The sequence below is a fragment of the Durio zibethinus genome, chromosome 1 (genome assembly GCF_047325235.1).
Source record: "Durio zibethinus cultivar Kanyao isolate XHJ-2024 chromosome 1, ASM4732523v1, whole genome shotgun sequence".
Classification (NCBI taxonomy): domain Eukaryota; kingdom Viridiplantae; phylum Streptophyta; class Magnoliopsida; order Malvales; family Malvaceae; genus Durio; species Durio zibethinus.
The window spans coordinates 37650296-37664123 of NC_143162.1; the positions used below are offsets into that span (position 1 = coordinate 37650296).

General features: G+C 37.6%; 2 protein-coding genes across 5 annotated transcripts; one reads left to right on the forward strand and one right to left on the reverse strand.

The window, feature by feature from the left end:
- Nucleotides 1-248: 248 nt before the first annotated feature.
- LOC111312822 (DEA(D/H)-box RNA helicase family protein) lies at nucleotides 249-6731 on the forward strand. 2 transcript variants are annotated; one of them, XM_022913472.2, is made up of 19 exons: nucleotides 249-592; nucleotides 666-845; nucleotides 931-999; nucleotides 1073-1179; nucleotides 1488-1566; nucleotides 1943-2116; nucleotides 2517-2665; nucleotides 2758-2853; nucleotides 3255-3357; nucleotides 3559-3621; nucleotides 3857-3918; nucleotides 4060-4156; nucleotides 4548-4666; nucleotides 4741-4783; nucleotides 4995-5096; nucleotides 5239-5337; nucleotides 5414-5497; nucleotides 5641-5915; nucleotides 6419-6731. In XM_022913472.2, the coding sequence occupies exons 1-19, from the start codon at nucleotides 308-310 to the stop codon at nucleotides 6432-6434; spliced, it is 2202 nt and encodes a 733-aa protein (XP_022769207.2). In that variant the 5' UTR covers nucleotides 249-307; the 3' UTR covers nucleotides 6435-6731. The 2 variants fall into 2 exon arrangements, with proteins under 2 accessions (XP_022769207.2, XP_022769208.2); XM_022913473.2 differs by lacking the exons at nucleotides 3857-3918; nucleotides 4060-4156.
- Nucleotides 6732-7277: 546 nt separating this feature from the next.
- Nucleotides 7278-12780, reverse strand: LOC111312817 (Transcription elongation factor (TFIIS) family protein). Of its 3 annotated transcripts, none has more exons than XM_022913452.2 (2): nucleotides 12466-12780; nucleotides 7278-10837 (listed from the first exon to the last, which is right to left on the reverse strand). In XM_022913452.2, the coding sequence occupies exon 2, from the start codon at nucleotides 10726-10728 to the stop codon at nucleotides 7696-7698; it is 3033 nt and encodes a 1010-aa protein (XP_022769187.2). In that variant the 5' UTR covers nucleotides 10729-10837; nucleotides 12466-12780; the 3' UTR covers nucleotides 7278-7695. The 3 variants fall into 3 exon arrangements, with proteins under 3 accessions (XP_022769187.2, XP_022769189.2, XP_089596645.1); XM_022913454.2 differs by lacking the exon at nucleotides 12466-12780 and adding an exon at nucleotides 11643-11763; XM_089740519.1 differs by lacking the exon at nucleotides 12466-12780 and adding an exon at nucleotides 10938-11038.
- Between the last annotated feature and the right edge of the window lie 1048 nt (nucleotides 12781-13828).

The window sequence follows — 13828 nt, forward strand, 5'->3', positions numbered from 1 at the left end:
ACAATGACAATAATAATAATAATAATAATAATAATAATAGGATCTGGTTCCAATGGGCCACTGGTCGATGGATAGGTTTTGCCGTTGGAGTTCGAAAATCCAAATTTTATGGGCCCCAACCTAACCAGGCAAGCAACCCATGCTCACCCAACCCAAACTATTAGAACGGTGCGTTTTGGATAAAGTTAGGGTTTGCGGGTTTAGGCTTTGAGCAAAAATAAAGACGCTATCTATGCAAAACACCCCCCAAGAAATTCCACTTCCGAGCCGGGAAAACACGAACTCGCTTGCTCCACATTCAAACAGCATGGCTCCAAGTTTCACGTTCGAAGCACCCAGCGACGAAGAACCCCAACTCTCAGAATCCAAGGACGAAGACAACGAAGAAGAAGAAGAAGCAGAAGACAAACCTTCTAAACCGAAACGCAAATCTCAATCACCATGGGACTTTTCTTCTTACTCCGAATCCGTCGCAGAAGAACACGCTCGTCGTGGAACCACCTCCGTCGATTTCAAAATCTCCAAAATTCTCCAACAAAGCTCCGTTCCAGCTCAGCAGGAAGAGACCTCCGATACCGAACCCGACAAACAAGTAAGATTTTAATTTTAAGTTTTAAAATTCATTTTCTTCTGAATTAATAATCTATTTTTTTTCTATTTATCAGGTTGATTATAGATCGGAAGATGAAGATGAAGAAAAGAGTAATGCAGGTGAGAGTAAATCGTTCTTTGCGCCAGCCGAAGGAGCGTCGTTTCATGCGAATTCTTTCATGGAGCTTAATCTTTCGCGTCCTTTGCTTCGAGCTTGTGAAACATTGGGTTACATTAAGCCTACTCCTATTCAGGTCACCATCTCACTTCATTTTTATAGTTTTCGTTTCATTAATTAAGTTTTCTTGAATCAACTTTTTTGGGTTATTTTTTTTATAGGCTGCTTGTATACCCTTAGCCTTGACCGGGCGCGATATATGTGGTAGCGCAGTTACTGGTTCTGGGAAGGTATATTTCTTTTGATTTTGTGATTGAATATTTTATTTTTATTCAAGTGCTTTAATTTTTGGCCTTTATTCAGACGGCTGCATATGCCTTACCTACACTAGAAAGGCTGTTATACCGTCCTAAAAGGGTTTCGGCCATACGGGTACTTATCCTTACTCCAGCTAGAGAGTTAGCGGTTCAGTAAGTGCTCATAACACTTTGAACATTTTTGGGTTCTTCCACACTTTGAACATTTATTCAGGATTTTGATTTTGCTTTGTTTGGGCTTTATGAAAGGGAATTTAGACTTTTTTATAATCCAATATGTTATATAAGCTAGTAATATAGTTTGTATATTTTCTCACTTGGGTAGTTTATTTGGAAGTTTTTGTTAGGCTTTACTGTTAAATTTTCTACGCTTCAAGTTCTATTGAAAACTATTAGTATCTTTAATTTGTGTTTGTGGGGATTCATTGACGTTTAAATCTTACTTTGCGTACATGTTGCAGGGTTCACAGTATGATAGAGAAACTTGCTCAGTTTACTGATATTAGATGTTGTCTGGTTGTTGGTGGGCTTTCATTAAAGGTTTGACCTATTGATTTCCATCCTTAGTTGGCTTAATTTGCTATCACTTTTGATACAGGGTAAAAGATATATCTCTGAACCTTTAGCATTCCTTTTAAAGTGCTTTTTTGTCTTTAACTCAGTTGAAACTGCATCCGTTTATTTCATTGCAACAAACCTTAATTAACCTTTTTAGTTTTCTTGAACCTTTGCCTGGTTTTTGAGAGTAGTATTATTGAAAGATTTGGAATGATAAATAAAAGGATTCTTTTTCATATGTATACAAGGCCTTTCTTATACAGCCTGTTCGCTTGGAATTTGATATTACAAATTAGTCTAATTATATGTAATTCTATGCTTATATTGTCCTATATTCTTTCTGTCATCTTTATACTAGGCACAAGAGTCAGCTTTGAGATTAATGCCTGACATTGTTGTGGCTACTCCTGGGCGCATGATAGATCATTTGCGCAATTCCATGTCTGTGGATTTGGATGATCTGGCAGTTTTGATCCTTGATGAGGCAGATCGTCTTCTGGAGCTTGGATTCAGTGCTGAAATACATGAGTTGGTAACTACTTCCCTTCATATCTATTTCTATATATGAGTTGTAATTATAAGTGATTCTCTAAATTCCTTAGTGGTTTACCACTGACTTCCAAAATTGATGGTCTTTGTCTAATTCCTATGACGTAGTAGGATGCAGAGGCAAAGCTGGTATCCACCTTTGAAGAAGTTATAGTTTATTCCACCAGGAATAGTTAAATGAAAAATATATCTTTGTCAATAGGGGAAATGTTTTCCACAGTCAGATCTAAGACAGATCTTAACAAGTTGATAAGCATAAACTTGTTCCTTTTCCATTTAACAGCAATAATTTCACTTACTAATCTACCTTCTTATGTTTATCTCCTTTGAATTGAAATTTGATTCCTTGATTTTTTATGTGATCTATTGCAACTTATTTACAGGTTCGTCTTTGTCCTAAAAGGAGACAGACTATGCTGTTTTCCGCTACAATGACAGAAGAAGTTGATGAGCTTGTCAAGCTTTCTTTAACCAGACCCTTACGTCTATCAGCTGATCCATCAGCTAAACGTCCGTCAACACTGACTGAGGAGTAAATTCTTTTATAATTTCTCAGTCTTCTTTGCTTGCCAATTTCCACTGTTGTGTATTTTGACTATGTTATCATTAATATTTTTCATGCAGGGTTGTAAGAATACGTCGAATGCGTGAAGTAAATCAAGAAGCAGTTCTTCTGTCATTGTGTTCAAAGACCTTCACATCCAAAGTGATCATCTTCAGGTTATTATTAGACTTATGTAGATGGTCATACTAATTTGGCTATATATATTAATTACGATACTCAGAGGTTTGGATAGTGCCATATTTCATTAATTTGCTTTTCCTCTTTTATGAAAGCACACTTGTTCTGAGGAAGAGTTTATGATCAATAAAGAAAATATCATTTCTTTCTCTGTTATTGCAGTTTAGTTTATGCCCAGGTTTTTTACCATTCAGTTTTATTATAACCCCTACATAACTGGGCACACCTTTTTTTTTTTTTTTTAATTTCTCCCCTGGCTGGTGATCCTGCCCTTTTTTTTCCCCCTGGCTGGTGATCCTGTCCATGAAAGCTGCCAAACTTGTTTTTTTGAACTTTGTCAATTATATGAGCAGCAATGATATTCCATCTCATTTGACAGTGGAACCAAGCAGGCTGCACATAGGTTGAAGATTTTATTTCAGTTGGCTGGCCTTAAAGGAGCTGAGCTTCATGGAGATCTTACACAAGTCCAGCGCCTTGATGTGAGTAGATTCTATAGGTGTTCTTTGTCCCTACTCCCTGGCGGAGGGGGGTTGCTGCTTAACTAAATTCTCTCTTAAATTTCTTTCCTCTATTAGGTATTGGAGTTTTGAAATCATTGAAAAATTCTTTTTGTTGCTTATTGGGCCTTTTCTTTCCCCACATTTTAGTTCCCTACTTCTCACGGATGGTTGCTTTTGTAGGCTTTGGAACGTTTTAGGAAGCAGGAAGTTGATTTTTTAATTGCCACGGATGTGGCTGCTCGTGTAAGTAGCTACTTTAAAACCCATCCTTATGTCCTCAAAATTTTGTAAACTTCGATGTGCCTTTGCTAGATAGATCTTGGCCATTGTAAAGAGCCAACTCTACATAATATCTATTAGATGATTGATGTATCTGTCCTCCATATTTAGATGCATATATCTTCATATGTCCAATATTTTCAGAACTGTCAGCTGTATTCTTTTTTGACACTTTCTTCTGAATGTTTGTAATTCATAGGGACTTGATATAATTGGTGTTCAGACAGTTATTAATTATGCTTGTCCTCGAGATATTACAAGGTAGATTCCATACTCTTAAAAGCATAATGACCAGTGTGCATCTTCTTTCTGTAATCAATGAATTGTTTGGAATTTCCTGTCTTTGATATGCACTTAGCTCAATTTGCAATTGGATGGCTCCAATGTTTATTCTTTATGCAGCTATGTTCACCGAGTGGGTCGAACTGCAAGAGCTGGTAGGGAAGGATATGCTGTTACATTTGTGACTGACAATGACCGATCTCTATTAAAAGCTATTGTGAGTCATGGTCTTTTTGGTCTCTAATCAGCATGTTTTTTCTTTTGTTGGCTGCCTTCTTTTGTCATCCTAGGCATTTGGTATTAGTTTCTGCTTCATGAAATTTTTGGTATGAGAAGTGATTATACATTTTACTACAGGTTTTTATGGTGGTAAAGAATCATGACAACCTGAATAAAATGATAACTTATGAAACTTCAAATTGAGAAAATGCTTTAAGGTCAAAATATTTTGTTCTCACTCCAATACTTTATTAAAAATTAATTGCATCAACAATCTAAAACATTTTCCCCTATTGGACTAACTAATAAGTTGCTGAACATTTCCTATCAGTACTTCGAAATTTCTCTTGCTCATAACTTTATACTGGGGGTTTTAAATCTGATGATAGGCAAAGAGGGTGGGTTCAAAGTTGAGGAGTAGGATTGTAGCAGAGCAGTCTATTGCTAACTGGTCTCAGAAAATTGAGGAGATGGAAGACAAAGTGGCTGAAGTTATTGAAGAGGAAAGGTTGGGTTTTGTTTCATTTTCAAAGTTATTTCTATTGTTTTCTGTACCGTTATTATAGATTCTGATTTCTGCAGGGCGGAGCGAGCCCTAAGAAAAGCTGAAATGGAAGCAACAAAGGTACTTTATCTCTCATTCATGCTATTTATTCTTAGATGTCTGAGAAAATATAGCTCTACATTTTTTCCTAATTCCACATTGTTATGTCAGTTTATTTATTTTTTTCAATGGCTGGCTGGTAGTAATTATTTTCAGAGCCTAGTGAATTGTTTTGTCATTTTGGGACTTCATGGTTTAGTATATATAATCTTTCTTGCTTCTGTGATGCAAGGCTGAAAATATGATTGCACATAAGGACGAAATTTATGCACGACCAAAAAGAACCTGGTTTATGACAGAAAAGGAGAAAAAGCTTGTAGCAAACGCAGCAAAGGTAAACAATACTTGCATCTGAGTTTTGTGTTTCATGTATTGCTGTCACTGGTCCATGACATAATTTTTATTTAACAAATTTCGTGGTTAGCTACTGTGATGTGACAAGTTTAGTAATAACATGGCATTATCTCATTTGACAGGCATCTATAGAAAACGAAAAAGGTTCTACAAATGCTGTTATCAGTGCCCAACAAGCTGAGGACCTTAAGATAAAGGAAAAGAGGAAGCGAGAGCGTGAGGTCATACATCTTTCTCATTTCACATCTTGCTTGTATGACTCTTGCATCGTGCACATTGCTAATGTCTATTGAACAGAAAAATTTACCTCGGAAGAAACGTCGGAAACTGGAAGCAGCCAGAGAAATGTTGGAGGATCAAAGTGAAATTAATGACTCAGAAGTATGCATCTCTTGCTCTTTTGGAAATCTAATCCTCTTAGGCTGTGTAAAGCTTATACCTCTAAATATGCACTTCATCTAGGTTTCTTTCTTTCTTTTCTTTACTTTATGGTAGCATGTGATACTCATACATGAGAATTGCAGGGTAGGGGGAAAAATAAGAAAGAAAAGGAAGGGATATCTTTGGTTGACATGGCTTACCGGCGAGCAAAAGCTGTAAAAGCTGTGAAGAAGGCATTAGATTCTGGCAAAATTGTGAAGAAATCCAACAAAAAGTCAAAGCATGGTAACCAAAAAACTCAATCAAGGACAGAAGAGATGTGGGAGCTATTCCAAAATGACATGAGTGAGAGCAGGCGCAAGAGAACTAGTGGTGCAGGAAGGAAAAAGACCAAGAGTTCATTTAAGAGCAAATCACGGTATCAAACATGATATATTTCTCTAATAATTTTTTCTGACTGGTTTTTTTCAAAGATTTATATTAACTGTGTTCTTGGTTCAAATCAAGTGCGGGAACTTTATTGTTGTATTAAACCATTAGATTAGTCATTTATTGAATCTGGTTTTGGCATCGTTTACATATATGCATTCTGCAAAAGTAGCATACATTTTTTAGCACAAATTCTAACGCACTGCATTATGGCAAACTTGATTTTACAAACGGCATTAGCATCAGCATCTTAGTTTCCTTTCACTCTTTGCACTAGCAAGTTTTCTAAGTAGATTATGAACCTTCTATTTCTGAACACCTGTAAGGAAAATGTTTGCTTGATATAATCATTGGTCCTTTCTCAATATTATTGTAAATCTTTGCCTTGCATTTAGTAGTTTTGTTGCAGTTTTACTTGTTTATTGTGGTGTTAATTCTACATTACAAAATGCTAGCATATTGTTTCTCAGTAATGTTTTATTTCTTTTCCAGTTACAAGCGCAGGTAGCTCAAGTACGTATTGGATAACCCAAATTTGCAGCTATTTATGTTGGTGGGAGTTGCCGATGGGTTATATGGTCGAGTCCGGAGACACTTCCTTTTGGGAGGGAGAGATACCTACTGCAAGAGGTGATCGCAGTAGGAAGGGAGAATGAGGGTGTGTGTTGTATACTGCCATTATATAAGTAGTCATTAGTGTTCAAATATTGCAAGCTATTCATTTTTTATTTCGAAAATGCATTTGTTAACCAAATGCCCGAATACATCTCCAATGGAAGCCAATTTTGTTCAAATTGTTATTGAAGTCGTCAGCCTTCACTTGATAAGTTTCCTTGGAGATGCATGTTTTGCAATTTGCGATAGCCCAAGATTTGTTAGTCTGAAATTAGTTGTGCTACTACATTAAGGAAAAGGGAAAAAGACAAGGCCACGACATTGTAAGAGCAAGCCCTGGTTAAAGCAATATAATCAAACATCTCGTAACTTAGAATGAAAAATGCAAGGTAAGTGGACAATCAAAGAAGAAATGTAAACATAAAGCAAATATTTTGATACTGTTGTTAACCAACGAACAAAGAAGAAAAGCAAAAATAAAGCAAAAATATTCTGAAAATGTTGCCAATGACCATTGGCATACTTAGGTTATGTAGATTTAGTTCATTATTCTGTATTCTTTTCTTTTGCCTCTTGTCCTGCGGTTTCTATTAAACCTTGGTTATTTGTTACTTTGTTTCTTGTTTTTGCAGTATTCATTTTTCACTGCATCAGGATAAATAAATGCAATTAGATACAGAGAAAAGAACAATTACCAAACTGAAAGGTGACAATGTGAAGGAATACACCAATATCTAGCTGTCGATAACTGAAAGTCAGTCATGTTTAACCAAAATTGTTCTTACCAAAAAGCAAAGAAAAATGGCAGAGGAGCTCCGTTTTTTTAACTTTTGTTGACATATATGGAAATTAAGTTACAACTACATGTACCAAGCCTTCTATGGTTGCGATGGCCTTCTATGGAACACAGAAAAGAAAAACAAGAAAATAAGCCAAAACTAAAACAATTGAAACCTAATTTTCCCCCCTTCGGCAATCAATCTCATGAATCATATTACATTCGTAATTTCCCTGTTTTATTCAGTTCAACTCCCCTCCCACGAAAGCCAATGGGCTCTTGATTTTCCAGGTATCATTGGCAATGCAAGCATCAATTAGCTTGAACTTATGAACTGATCCCAAAAAGAGGAAGGAGCAACATAAATATGAACTCACTACCTCCGTGGAAATTGCTGCTGTCTGTAGTTAAATGGGTATGGCTCCCATCCACCGTCTGCTTCCTTCCTCTTCCCTCCAATCCCAGAACTAGAGGAGGGTTGTGAGTTTGCCCTCAATTGCTCTTCTACTGACCTGCCTGGACCAGGCAAGAAAAGCTGCCTTAAACCCATGGAATCTCTATTTCCTCCCTCAATTGCTAATCCAGAATTCAGATCGAAATTAGGCCGTGAGGGGCCTGAACCATTTAAACTAACAGGTGCATTGCTCATGCTCATAATGAACTGTGGTTGAGAGTAAGGTGGAGGAACAGCTGATGTCGAGCCCAAAATTTGAGGCACAACAGGTGCTCTTGAATCGACCATATAGGGTATTGAGCCACTAGCCCCATAAATGGTAGAAGAAAAGGACATCGCCGGCGCCATAGTTAGTCCATTATAGCTAAAAGCAGGAGAATGTGTATACGACAAAGTGGGACCCAACCCCATAAACCCTCCAGTTCTTGTGATGCTTCTTCCATCGGTTGCAGGCTCAAGACCCTTGCCATTTGCTAAGGATGCAACCTGAGAAGCAAAATCCTTCCTATTGACTTCCACTCTAGTACCCATTATAGAAATAAAAGGATCATTTGGTTTAGGCCCTCCATATGCATTTACATTTCGGGAATATCTACCATGATAAGGCCCTTGTTCTGAAGCATCATTATGACTATAAGGTCTGTCGTTCAAATCAATGTTCCTCAGAGAAGGCTGCACTGATGATGATGATGAAGCGGGTGATGGGCTACGATGCCCATTCTTGTTGTAAAAGAGTCGTCCTTCTACTCTTGAATCTAATGCTGGAGTATCACCATCATCACTGATACGATTTAAATCCAGCTCAAGTTTCTCGGATTTTCTAGGACTCACTTCAATTGAAGATTCTGCAGAATGGAGGCCAGATGAGGCTGTAACCTGTTTCACTGACATTAGTTCAGCAACTTTTTCATCACCAGCCTCGGCAACATTAAGATCGAAATCAAGGCAACCAAGCCTTTGTTTTGAGCTACCGCTTGTTCCTGCAATGAATAGAGTCTTATCACCATCAGAGTTTCGGCAAGGCAATGCTGGACGAAAAGCACTTGTGGCAGCAGATCCTTTCCATCCAAGAGCCCCCTCAAACTGCAGAGGAGCTGCAGGTAAGCCAGGAGCTGCTGCCGCCCTTGAAGCAGAAACCACTGAAATGGGGGTGGAGATCACTGCACGTTCCATATCATCAGAACAGACTTCTTGGTTCAGATCAAAATTACATAGGCTTTTCTCGGTGTTATTTTTAGGTTCTTGAGCCACAGTCACCTGAGAGGACTCCATGTCATGCAATCTATTTTCTGGTTCATTGTCAGCATTATGTGAATTAATTATGTGCTGGTCCCCCTCTGTGTATGCTCCAGCAGACTGATTGGGTCCAACTGAGACCTCCTTAGGTAAGATTTCAGTAGGTAGGTCTTGCTTTTCATTCATTGATCCTTCGGTACTGGGTTGCCGAATTCCACCTTCAGAAATCTTCTCTGAAGAGCTAAAGGAAGGCTCTCTGTCATCTACCACTTCTCGCTCCACTTCTTGAGCAACTTTTCGGGCAACTTCTAGAGCATCAACTATGCCATACTCAAGCTCAATATCAGACATTCTCGTATCAATCACATCAGGACTATGGGTAAACCTGGAACCACCCCTCAAATCCTCAATTCCACAATTCTCCTTATCTTTTTCCGCTGTTCCAGTGTCCCCCATCCCAGAAAAGGCAGTCTTCAGATCCCCAGGCTTTCTATAGATGAATCCATTGTCAGAGGAACTCCGTGACAAGCCTGAATGAGACTCAGTGTCTTGACCTGCAATCTTGAATAGCTGTGAACCATTGCCCGAATGATTCATAGCCCCCATATCACCCATTGCCTTCTTTGGCTCAGATATAGGTGTCCTATCATCACTCTTGTTGGCTTCAGACTCATTTTGCGAATTAGGTTCTTCTGTAGCCTCCTGAGCACTTCCAACACCAGCACCAGAAGAAACCAGTACATGTTCCATAGTACATGAGTTAAAAACTGTTGCATCCAACTGCTTTTCATCACTTGATAGCCCATTCAACTTCTGAGCATCTGAAACTTCAACATTTTCTTGCTTTGGATCTGGTAAACTGCAGGCCTCAAGGGAGGCAGTTTCTTCCACTGTTGTTTCTGGGAGCTCTTCCTTCATGGAAGAGTTTTCTTGTACAGGATTTGACACAAAAGAGGGGGCCATATGATTTGGAGATCTGTTTTCCATTTGTGAATGATCTGAATTTATGTGGGACTCGAGCTTATCATTAGCAGTTTCAATGTGTAAATCTTTAGCACTTTCTGGTTGAACAGCATCTATGATTGGAGGAAGTTTTTCATTTTTTGCTGCATCTGCTCCATCATTTTCTTCATGGGCACTTCCTTTTGAAACAGGACCATCTTTGGCAAAACATTCTGGCTCACTACCTTCTCCAGTAACAGTTGCACCGTCCGAAGTCCAATAGTCATGTCCACCACTATCAACAACATCATGAACATCATCTGTAACTTTAACTCGTTTCCAGTTATCAAAGAGTAACCTAGCTCTGTCCTGAACTCGAGAGCTATTGTGGCCAAGAAGATTCTTGACCGTAATCCAGATCTCTGAAGAAATAGACCTCTCATTATTTCTATGCAACTTTTCAAGTGCTCGTAGGAGTGCAGAAATTGATTCTTCCACAAAACTGTCACTTGAGTCATTACCCAATTCTTGAGCATCTTTGAGCCATCTGTCAAGAAACCAGAGTCCATCTAGTTGAATAAAAAGATCGAGACAATCTTTATTCTCGGTGGCAGCAATTGTGCTTGCTACAGCAGTCCACTGCCTGGTTGCATCACCGACATTCTTCACAACAGAATCTTTCTCCTTCTTCATTACTGTTAGTAGTTCCTCAACTCGTGAAGGGGCTGTAAGCCCATCTTTCATCTCAGTCAGGGTAAAAAAATCCTCAAGCGTCATGGTGCATCAGATGCAAAACCACCAAAAACAGAAGACTTTGTAACATACTGACAATTTCTGTTCCATCTAGAACAAGAGTGAAGCTTCAAGATGATATCTGAATAGAAACCTGTAAAATGGCATGACATAAATGGTTAATTCTGCAGCTCCAGATTTCTAATATTAAGATCTTTATCAATTATGACACCAAATATGTGCTCAAACATTACATTTTTTTAACAAATTAGTGGTATTGAAAATCACTACAGGATCCAGCATCAAACTGAGTAGCATAGCCACGTATAAGGCGGATTTGAAGAAGGAAACAACACTACATTTCTTGAAAAGAATATTTTAGTTACAGAATAATCCATGCATTCTTCCATACAAGCACAAAAAAATTAATTAAAACGGCAGCATGAAGCTCATCAAACCAAAAAAAAAGCAGCATAACATTAAAGGCAGTTGTCCTCTGTAGATATTCATTAATCAGCAGCCTCAGTTGTTTGATTCTGTATTTTGAATACAAATCCTAACTATAGATGGAAAAACTTATCGATTGATTTGAGTATCACATATAAAACATGCAATTATCTAATATTACAGCCATCTACATTTAAATGAGCAATCTACAAGAGGTAATAAAAGCTCCTAAAAGATAACAAAACAGTAGAAAATATACTCTGTTTTTGTTTGCATTTCATTACAATGAGGACAAGTTTTTGCAATGTAAATTTTAAAGCATGCCATATAGGTAGCAAATAGGCATGATATGGACACCACTTGCCATGCCATGTTTGGAGTTTATAGGAGGTTGTGGACCGATGGGTCAAAGAGAGGGTATTTTGTTATACTAGTGAAAAAATCTAGAGAATGCTAAAACTTGAGAATTTCAACTAGAAGGAATGCAGATTTTATGGGATGGGAAAGGCTACCTTCTATGATGTAACTGAAAGCAAATTGTATATTCAAACGTACAACAAAGAACCATCAATGATTAAACTCTCCTCCCCTAAAGGAAAAGAGGGTGAATAGAGTGATCTACAGAGGATATAACTGCAATTTTACAGAGTTCAATAAATTCTCAGCATCTCTAGAAAAATGCTCTCCCAAAGAGAACCATAAATTCCTTTACTTCAAAAAATTGATTATCATTATCTAAATGAAAGGACAGAAAATAAGCTAGAAAAACTGAAATATACATTCCAAGCAAGTTGATCATGCAAAACAGATTCAACAAACAAAAATGATGGCACTCCTCAACACCTGAAATAAAATAACTTACTAAAATCCCAAGCTTTTAAAAGTATCAGAATTACCAGAAAATTCTTTGATTTACAAATATATTGAATTTCAGTCCTAAAATAGAATTAAGCCAAAAACAAAATAACAGACAAAAAAAACCTACTCATAAGTTAGAGGCCAAATAAACCCAAAACCTGAAAAACAATGAAATAGTTACTCTAATTTCTTCTATATCAGGAAAAGAAAGAGCAATCACCATAAAGTGAAGATCTAACCCTAAAAATCAAAACCCAGAAGAAATAGCACGACAAAACCCTAGTTTTATTGCTCGATATCTTGAGGATTGCTCTGAATTTAAAAGATATCGGATTTAATAATCTTAATTAATGCAGAGATATAGCTGATTTTTAATAACGCTAATCCTCAATATGCAAATAAAAAAGATAATAACCCAAAAAGAATTTTAAAAAATGCAAGAAATCGGAATAATTACAAGGGTGACACGTAGTTTACCTTCATAATAAAAAAAAAGCTTCAAAAAAAGGGGGAAGTTGAAACCCTAGCTCTGAAGCTCAGCTCCAATAGAGAAACGACACCACACTTGTTTCTCTCTCTAAAAAATTCTCTCTTCTGTTTTATACCCTTTGGCTTTGAGCTTTCCCTCTCCTTGGAGATAGTGTTTTTCTTTCTCAGGGGTTAAATTTTTTTTTTTTTGTCTTTCCGTCCCTTCACAAAACCCTCGCTTTGTCCTCTGTGACGCCTTTTTCGAACCAGGTTAAGATGGAGAGAGAGAGAGAGAGAGAGAGAGAGAGAGAGAGAGAGAGCGACGTTTCTTCCTCGTAATTTTTTCTGTTTTAAATGTCTTTCTGGGTTTTTTTTTTTGTTTTAATTTTGATTTTACTTTGTCGAATTCCCGGTCGGTTTTTATTTTTAGTTTCGCAGTTTGGGTGATGGCATGTGCAGTGCGTGCCAGATGGTGCGAAAGTCGGGTCGGGTCGATTGGTCAAAACGGATATGCATTTTTTTAATATTAATTTAAAAAAAAAGATAAGAGTTGCACCCGAAAAAACAGCTAATTAGGCTATCGCTTTAAAAAATGTGGGGGGCTTTGATGATGCGTATAGGGGTGAGAGCGGGGAAGAGGGTCGCTTTGGTCTAAGCCCCACCTTGAAAAAGAGCTTATCGTTTGTTATGTTTGCTGCTTGTCACACTCAAAACTGAGGTCCCCAAATTTTTTCTGAGTCACGTGACGTTTACACGTGTGATTATTTTGCTCAACTGGGGAGGGAATTCCATCCTTTCGCGTCGAAGGTAGATTCGATGTGGAGTAGAAAGCAGAAACTGGATTGCACCGAAACCCAAAGTTTTCTTGAAGCCCACTAAATCGAAAGTCCATCTTTCAGGGTCCAATCTCTCTTCATCACTGAATTTATTTTTTCGTTTTTTCAATTTTTGTCCAAAAATATTGCTGATAATGAATAACGCACTAAATGGATAGATTTTTCTTACGATATTGAGGCGTGGTTGCGTTCAATTACATCCAATATTAAGGAAAAAAGTTGCCAAAACCAATATTCTTCTTTCCTTTTTTAACACTATTTTCTTTAAGATATTGGTGCATAGTGGGTCAATACTCGATACAGTGAAGCCGGAAAATGGTAAAGTGAAAAAGGCATAATATTGGGGTTGACAAGATTGCTTAAAAAGGTGGGGTGATGAAAGAGGGAAAAAGATAAGAGAAAAAAGATTTGAGGTAATCAGTGTAGAACTGTGGATGGAGACGTTAGGTGCGATCATACATCACACTCATATGTTAGTTTTAAGTCTTGACCATTATAGGGTGCTTAGAATCTAAAAACAAAAGTTCTCATCAAAA